Source organism: Mustelus asterias, chromosome 16, assembly GCF_964213995.1.
Source record: "Mustelus asterias chromosome 16, sMusAst1.hap1.1, whole genome shotgun sequence".
Taxonomy (NCBI): Eukaryota; Metazoa; Chordata; class Chondrichthyes; order Carcharhiniformes; family Triakidae; genus Mustelus; species Mustelus asterias.
Window position 1 is genome coordinate 88,251,698 of NC_135816.1, and position 9,045 is coordinate 88,260,742.

At 45.5% G+C, this 9,045-nt stretch overlaps 1 protein-coding gene across 13 annotated transcripts in view; it reads left to right on the plus strand.

Moving 5' to 3' along the window:
• Positions 1-7,426, plus strand: part of LOC144505278 (NACHT, LRR and PYD domains-containing protein 3-like) — a 108,181-nt gene extending 100,755 nt beyond the window's left edge. For all 13 annotated transcript variants that reach the window (XM_078231339.1, XM_078231345.1, XM_078231348.1 and 10 more), the window contains 2 exons: positions 2,911-3,078; positions 3,243-7,426. In XM_078231339.1, coding sequence (XP_078087465.1) covers positions 2,911-3,078; positions 3,243-3,333 — 259 coding nt within the window. In that variant the 3' untranslated portion in view covers positions 3,334-7,426. The remainder of the gene's footprint in view (positions 1-2,910; positions 3,079-3,242) is intronic.
• The last annotated feature ends 1,619 nt before the right edge of the window (positions 7,427-9,045 follow it).

Genomic DNA, 9,045 nt, shown 5'->3' on the forward strand with positions numbered 1-9,045 from the left:
TCAATGATGGAGGAGTCTAGCACTACTGTACAAAATATAAGGCTGAAGGATTTGCCGCAATCCTCAGCCAGAAGTGACGGGTGGACGATCCATGTCTAACCCCCCCCCCCCCCCCCCCCCCCCACCCCCAAAGCAACACAGATGTCAGTCTTCACCTAATTGGATTCACTCCACATGATATCAAAAAAGAACTGAAGGTGGTCGATATTGCAAAAGAAATGGACGCAGACAATATTTTGGCAATAGTACTGAAGATGTGTGTTCCAGAACTTGCCGTTCTGCTCGTATTGGTGTCTGTCTGGCAATGTGGAAAATTACCCACAGATGTGCTGCACACAAGAAAAAGGATAAATCCAAACCAGCCATTTACTGCCCCTTCAATCTAATCTTGATCATCAGTAAAGTGATGGAAGGGTTCATTAACAGTGCTATCAAGCAGCACTTCCTCAGCAATAACCTGCTCATGGACGCTCAGTTTGGGTTCCACCAGGGTCACTCAGCCTCTGAACTTGTTCAAACATGGACAAAAGAGCTGAATGGCAGAGCTGAGCTTAGAGTGACTGCCCTTAACATCAAGGCTGCATTTGACCGAGTATGGCATCAAGGAGCCCTCGCAAAACTGGACCCAATGTGAATCAGGGAAACCTTCCCCCGGTTGGAGTCATACCTGGCATTGGAGATCAATCATCCCAGCTCCAGGACCTCTTGTAGATAGTTACACACTGCTGCTACTGAAGGAGGGAGTAGATGTGGTGCCAATCAAGCGGGCTGCTTTATCCTGGATGGTGTCACACTTCTTGAGTGTTGTTGGGGCTGCACCTATCGAGGCAAGTGGTGAGTATTCCATCACGCTCCTGACTTAAGCCTTGTAGATGGCGGACAGGCCGTCAGGAGGCGAGTTAGTCGCCACAGTATTCCTAGTGTCTGGTCTGCTCTTGTAGCCACTGTTTTTATGTGGCGAGTCCCGTTGAGTTTCGGGTCAATGGTAACCCCAAGAATGTTGACACTGGGCTATTCAGTGATGGTAACACCATTGAAATTCAAGGGGTGGTCGTTAGAGTGTTTCTTCTTGGTGATGGTCAATTATGTCATTTGTGTGGTGCGAATGTTACTTGCTACTTGTCAGCTCAAGCTTGGATACCGTTCAGAGCTTGTTGCATTTGACCATGGACTGCTCGAGTACCTGAGGAGTCGCACATAGTGCTGAACATTGTGCAAACATCGGCGAACATTCCCACCTCTGTCCTTATGATGGAGGGAAGGTCATTGATGAAGCAGCTGAAGATGGTTAGTCCTAGGACACTACCTTAGGGGATAGGGTAATCCTGAGATGCCCTGGAGCTGAGCTGACTGATCCCCCACAGCACAATCATCTTCCTATATACCAGGTATGACTCCAACCAGTAAAGAGTTTGCCCCTGATACCCACTGATTCCAGTTTTGCTCGGGCTCCTTGATGCCACACTAGGTCGAATGCAGCCTTCGTGTCAAGGGATATTGATCTCACCTCACCTCTGGAATTCAGCTCTTTTGTCCACGTTTGCAACAAGGCTGTAATGAAGTCAGGAGCTGAGTGATCCTGGCGAATCCCAAAGTGGGCTTCGCTGAGCAGGTGTGGCTTGATAATACTGTTCATGACCCCTCTCATCACATTATTGATTATCAAGAGTAGACTGATGTGGTGGTAATTGGATGGGTTGGATTTGTCCTGCTTGTGTACAGAACATACCTGGGCAATTTTCCACATCGTCGGCGAGATGCCAGTGTTGTACTGAAAGAGCTTGGCCAGGGGAGCAGCAAGTTCTGGAGCACAGTCTTAAGTACCATTGCCAAATGTTATCAGGGCCCATTGCCTTTGCAGTATCCAGTACCTCCAACCGCTTCTTGATATCACGTTGAGTGAATCAAATTGGCTGGAGACTGGCATTTGTGATATTGGGAGCACTGGAGGAGGCCAAGATGGATCATCCACTCAGCACTCCTGGCTGAAGATTGCTGCGAATGCTTCAGCTTTGTCTTTTGCACTGATGTGCTGGGCTCCTCCATCTCTGAGGAGTGAGTTGTTTAATTGTCCACCACCATCCACATACAAGTAGTCCACTTGGCTAGCTTCACCAAGTTGGCACCTCATTTTTAGGTATGCCTGGTGTTGCTCCTGGCTTGCCCTCCTGCACTCTCCAGAAACTCAACTGGGCTAGCCAGAGCAAGTCAAAGGCTAGGAATCCTGTGGTGAGTAACTCACCTCCTGAACGCCAAAAGCCTGTCCAGCATCTACAAATCAGGAATGTAGTGGAATGTTCTCCACTTGTCTGGATGAGTGTAGGGCCAACAACACTCAAGAAGCTTGACAGCACCCAGACTAAAGCAGCCCGCTTGATTTATACCCCTTCCACAAACATTCACTTCCTCCACCAGCATCAAACGTGACAGCCGTATGCACTATCTATAAGATGCATTGCAGGAATTCATTAAGGTTTCTTCTGCTTTTCTAAACCCCCAACCCTTACCATCTAGAAGGACATGAGCAGCTGATACCTGGGAATACCACCACCTGAAGCTTCCCTCCAAGTCATTCATCATCCTGACTTGGAAATATATAACCATTCCTTCTGTGTCACTTTGTCAAAATCCCAGAACTCACTCCCTTTCAGCATTGTGGGTGAATCTGCACCTCAGGCTCTGCAGCCGTTCAAGAGAGCAGCTCACCGCCACTGTCTGAAGGGCAACTAGAGATGGGCAATAAATGCTGGCCGAGCCAGCGAAGCCCACATCCTGTAAATGATTTTTAAAAAAAATATCAGTCTGTCTGCTTGATGCTATTTATTAAAACTATACATTACTGTTGGTACTACCGATAATGACGTTAATAAAATTTTGGGATTTACTGCAATTCCTGTTTCTGTTCCACAGGCTGGATGATACCCGTCTCTCAGATTCTTGTATCGATGATCTCGCTTCTGCTCTGAGTATAAACCAATCAGTGACAGGGCTGAACCTGGAGTTAAACTCATTCACAGACCAATCTGTTCCTGCGATTTGCCGCCTCATAAGTAACTGTGGCAGTCTGAAGCGAATCGAGTGAGTGGCTTTAATTAATGTTTAAATTGATAATTAACATATCAATGGTATTCATTCACTTTTGCATAATAGTTGTCTATTTATTATTGGAATATCGCAGTCTCTCTGTTATTTTTATTGTTATGCAATCTATTGATTCTTGTTTAATCTAAAACCTGTTACAGGCTGTGGAAGAATCGGTTCACTTCAACTGGAGAAAATCAACTGAAGCCGCTCCAAGATATAAGATACGGATTGAGTGTGGAGTTGACTTAATGTTAATTTTAAACATTGCTGCTCTCATTCTATGAACATCTGGTTTCCTGTCCCTCCCCTTTAAGCGGCTGCGCTCCAGGTTGAAATCCGATTGGCCGTTTCCCAGTTTCAAGCTCAAGCTGGAATCTCCCATTGTGATGTCAGAGGCCCAGCAACAGGGTCACGTGACTCAGTCGCCCGGCCCCACAGCGCTGCTCCTGCAGGATATCCGGGGCTGAATGTTCCCCAATGGGGCACTGGGTAAATGTACGCACAGGAAAGGGCCAGCATAGGGATCAGTCTGGGCTGCAGTGGGATACTGACAATTACACTCAGTATTTCTGGGGTTGGGCCGAAGATTTTGCAGTGTTCCTGCTCGATATCAGCATACAGTGAAATTTTTAAAAAATGCTTGAGACGCAGCAGTTCTGGCATGATCTGTGTTTTGAGTTGGTATGACTTTCTCCACAGCAGATTTGCTGCTGACTGCTCAGTTTGAGTTCTGCCAGAGTCACTCAGCTCCTGACTTCATTAAAATCTTAGTTCAAACGTGAACTAAAGAGCTGAACGCCAGAGGTGATGTGAGAGTGACTGCCCTTGACATCAAGACAGTATTTTACCAAGTCTGGCAAAAGTGGAGTCAATGGGAATTGGGGAAAAGTCTTTGCTGGTTGGAGTCATACCTGGCACAAAGGAAGATGGTTGTGGTTATTGGAGGTCAGTCATCTCAGTTCCAGAACATCACTGCAGGAGTTCCTCAGAGTAGTCTCCTCAGCCCATCAAAATCAATTTCCTTCCTTCCATCACAAGGTCAGAAATGGGGATGTTTGCTGATGAGAGCATAATGTTCAGATTGAATTGGCTTCATGTCACATTCTCTCTGAAGTATGCGTCAGTGCCTCTTCATCCCATTTAACCATTTCATGCCACGCGGTTTATCAAGTAGCTGAGTAGGTCCCATTCTGCACCATGTACTCTTATTTGTTAATTGGTCCACAAGTTACAAATCACTTCTGCACTCTCATATCTTGTCCCTGCCGGGGTCAAAGACGTCTCTGAGCGGTTGCAAGACATTCTTAAGGGGGAGGGTGAGCAGCCAGAGGTCATTGTACATATTGGTACCAACGACATAGGTAGGACAAGGGATGAGGTCCTGAAGTGTGAATGTGGAGAGTTAGGCCGAAGGCTAAATTGCAGGACCTCGAAGGTAGTAATTTCTGGACTAATAACCGTGCCACATGCGAGTGAGAGTAGGAATAGGAGGATTAGGCAGCTGAATGTGTGGCTTGAGAGCTGGTGCAGGGGGCAGGGATTTAGATTTTGGATCATTGGGATCTCTTCTGGGGAAGGGGTGACCTGTTGAAGAGGGACATGTTACACCTGAACTGGAAGGGGACTAATATCCTGGCGGGGAGATTTGCTAGAGCCACTCGGGAGGGTTTAAACTACTTTCACAGGGGTGGAACCCAAAGCAGTAGAGAGACAGGAGAGAAGGTTGTGGAGAGCACAGAAGTTAAAGAGAGCACATTAAGTAGTAAAGGTAGTGTCAGTTATCCTAATACCAGACAGATCAGGCAAAAGCAGAGCAGAGAGCAAGGGAAGTCCAGATTAAACTGCATTTATTTCAAAACAAGAGGCCTGACGGGCAAACATAAGAACATAAGAAATAGGAGCAGGAGTAGGCCATCTAGCCCATCGAGCCTGCCCCGCCATTCAATAAGATCATGACTGATCTGATAGTGGTTTAGTTCCACTTACCCACCCGCTCCCCATAACCCTTAATTCCCTTATTGATCAGAAATCTATCTACCTGTGACTTAAACATATTTAACGAGGTAGCCTCCACTGCTTCAATGGGCAGAGAATTCCAGAGATTCACTACCCTCTGAGAGAAGAAGTTCCTCCTCAACTCTGTTCTAAACTGACTCCTCTTTATTTTGAGGCTGTGTCCTCTAGTTCTTGTTTCCTTTCTAAGTGGAAAGAATCTCTCTGCCTCTACCCTGTCTAGTCCCTTCATTACCTGATATGCCTCTATAAGATCTCCCCTCAGCCTTCTAAACTCCAACGAGTACAGGCCCAATCTACTCAATCTCTCCTCATAAGCTAACCCCCTCATCTCCGGTATCAACCTGGTGAACCTTCTCTGTACTTTCCGCAAATAAAGGGACCCTGCTTTTATATTCTATCCCCCTCGCGATAAAGGCCAACATTCCATTCGCCTTCTTGATCACCTGCTGCACCTGCAAACTGAGTTTTTGCGATTCATGCACAAGGACCCCCAGGTCCCTCTGCACAGTAGCATGTTGTAATTTTTCACTATTTAAATAATAGTCCATTTTACTTTATTCCTTCCAAAGTGTATAGCCTCACACTTGTCAACGTTATACTCCATCTGTGAGATCCCCGCCCACTCACTTAGCCTATCCAAATCTCTCTGCAGACTTTCCGCATCCTCCACGCAATTCGTTTTCCCACTCATCTTTGTGTCATCCGTAAACTTTGTTACCCTACACTCGGTCCCCTCCTCCAAATCGTCTATGTATATGGTAAACTGGTGAGGCCCCAGCACCGATCCCTGCGGCGCGCCACTGGTCACTAACTGCCAACCAGAAAAGCACCCATTTATTCCAACTCTCCGCTTCCTATTCGATAGCCAATCCTCAATTCACGCTAACACTTTACCCCTAACTCCGTGTACCTTCATCTCCAGGCAGGACAGCTAGTGAGATTTTGCAAGCCCAGGCAAGGCATGGGGGTTACAGATAGTGGAACATGAACCCAAGATCCCGGTAGAGGCCGTCCTCGTGTGCGGAACTTGGCTATCAGTCTCTGTTTAGCGACGCTCCGCCGTTGTGTGTTGTGAAGGCCGCCTTGGAGAACACCATACCCAGGAACAGAGCGTGTAATGGCTCTTGTTAATGTTGAGGTGATTACAGAGGTAGTCACCTCCTTCAACATGAACTGGCTCCTGACAGGGTGGGGACGGTGCTGTTCATGGACATTAAGTTCACAGATTAATTTTAATCCCATGGATCTGGAATTGAAGAAATGTTCTCAGTCTTGGCGGTCATGAAGTCATCTTCAATTTTGATTTAAGAGAAAAACTGCTTCTGGTGCAGCAATGTCCTTTGTGGAACAAAATCTGCTGTTGTTACGTGGGCCAGCCTAAATGTGACTCCAGTTTGATGCACAGTGGCTGTAAATTCTGGTTTCATTGCATTATTTATGTGTTGTTGGATGAAGTAATCGTCTGAGGGTTTTTGCTGTTACCGGCTAGTAAATGATGTTGTCCAAAGAGATTTTCTGATGGAGAGTCTGAAATGGATGTTTTGTGAGGGAATGGCATTGAAGGCAATTATTTTCCATTTTCTCTTAGGTTTCAGACAGCATACAGGCACTGGCAGAGCAAACAGTAAAGAGTCAGATGGTAACTTACATACATGTAGATGCAGTAAGAGAATTAAACAAGTAACTGGTTTGAAAACAAGTAATTACGATTTCTAAATGTATTTCAAGTATTTTACTGTGATTGTAAACTTTGGCTAATGCAAGTTACCAAAATGTGTGATGGGAAAGGTATAAAGTTTAGAGCCAAAGGCCTGGGAACCCATTGGCTAGCAAACTCAGATCTGGAAGATCCTTATGAGGGAACATATTTTGCACCATAATGAATAGGTCCAGTCACTGCCGAGACACAGAATAGATGTGCGCCTGGACACCTGTCGAGTCAGCTTGGTAGTGAGCTGGTGGGAACCACCACTTTGACTCTTGCAGTGGCATCTACCGTAACCAGGCAATGGGGAAGTAGCTTCAGCCAAGAAGGGCTAAAACCTTCGGGGATAATGGACCAATGAGAAAGGACCATGCTGGAAAGGGCAACACAGTTGGCTGAGGTATTTGACAAATATTTGTGTTGATATGTTGACACTAAATTAAATTAATTTTTAATGAATGGAAGGCGGGGAATCTGATTAAGTAAATGTATAGCCGTTCTGTTTTTACTGATAACTTCAGAATGTGTCAAAGTGGTCTGGGCATTTTCTATCTGTGACCATCGAGGTAACCTCTTGCATTGATCACTGCTTTTTAATAAAGTTTTACCTTTATACTGTGACATTGGTTTCCTGAATCTAATTGACACCTTGTCGAAAACCCCGCCAACAACATGTTTGGCGATAAGGATGGGGTCGAGTCACGGGAGCATGACAGCTGGATGCGCCTCTTTGGATGGATGAATATTGTTACATTACCACCCCTAGTTAGAAAGGAGTAATGCGTCTGGTTGCCGGATCCATAAACTGACCAATCCGAACAGTGAAAAGGGTTGAAAGCACATTTTAAGTGGGGAATCGGACGAGCCTTAGATAAAACACAGGCAAATTGGACTAAAGTGACATCAGTTAAACAGGAAACAGACAAATCCGTTGAGGAATATGGGGAGCAAATGTTTAGAGCTTATATAGACAATGGAGGGTTTTCGGACCCTGACTGAGAGGGTGATATATTTTTTGGAAATGTTTCAAGAGTCCAGCTCTGACCAGAATCATGGATGCAGGAATGCTGTTCGGAAACACTTACCGAGATGTAATGGATTGGGCCATTAGACAGAACAGAGGCAAGTCAAGAAAAAATTTAAAAAGACTCCAGTACCGGTAGATCAACCACAAGCCCAACAGTCACAACCCAGGGCCAAAACATGCTTTTTGTGTGGAAAAAATGGACATATTGCTAGAGACTGCCGAACAGAAATAATCAGAGTAATGGGAAACAATGCAGTAATTATCACAGAATGGGTCATGACATTACCTACTGTTGGTCGCTAGGGGAGGAAAAGAAGCACAAGATCCCAACAGAGCGAATCCACCCCTGGAGCAGTATCCTGCAGCAGCACAGCAGGCGCCAGACTGTAATGTAACCGGCAGTAGAGGTTTTACAGAAATTGTTGGATCGGAAGTGACAATTAGCCGCTTTCGAAATGTGGAACAGTGTTAGGCCAACGCTGCAACATGTTGATAGACACCGGGGCATCTATATCTATCATTGATTTAAAACTTCCGACAACTGATCAGACCATACATTTGCAGGCGGTAACAGGAGTGATAAAAACAGCATTATTGAGTGAGCCGACTGAACTGGAGACAAGAGGTAGGGAAGAACCGGTCCGGATTTGGATATGCTCGACAGAAGAAGGAAATATTTTGGGGATAGACTTGTTAGAACAACAGGGGGCTATAATTGATACCAGAGCAGGTAAAATCAATTGGCAAAGCTCCTGCCAGTGATATCGATGGGGTCAGAGAAAGGGAAACAGTATTTCTAGAATAGCAGCTCTGCAACCAAATTGGGAAGGAGGAACAATATGGGGAACCTAGCTAGACATTACCCGCAGATTTGGGCAAAACACAAGCAGGATTGTGGGGATTTGAATGTCCCTCCAATAACAATTCGCGGGAATGTTCCCCCTCCACATAGACATATCTTCTCAAACCAGAGGCAGTGGAGGCAGTTACAAACATTATTGCAGAGTTGGAAAAACAGCAGATAGTAACCAAAATATCTTTTAGGAACAATTCACCACTTCCGCCAGCAAAGAAACCTGACCTAAGCTATCGGATAACTATAAATTTATATGCAGCTCGAGCGCACCCTTTGGTGGCAAATCCAGCTAGCATTCTCAGCACCATCGGAATAATATAGATAATATTCATGGTGTTGGACATAGCTCATGGTTTT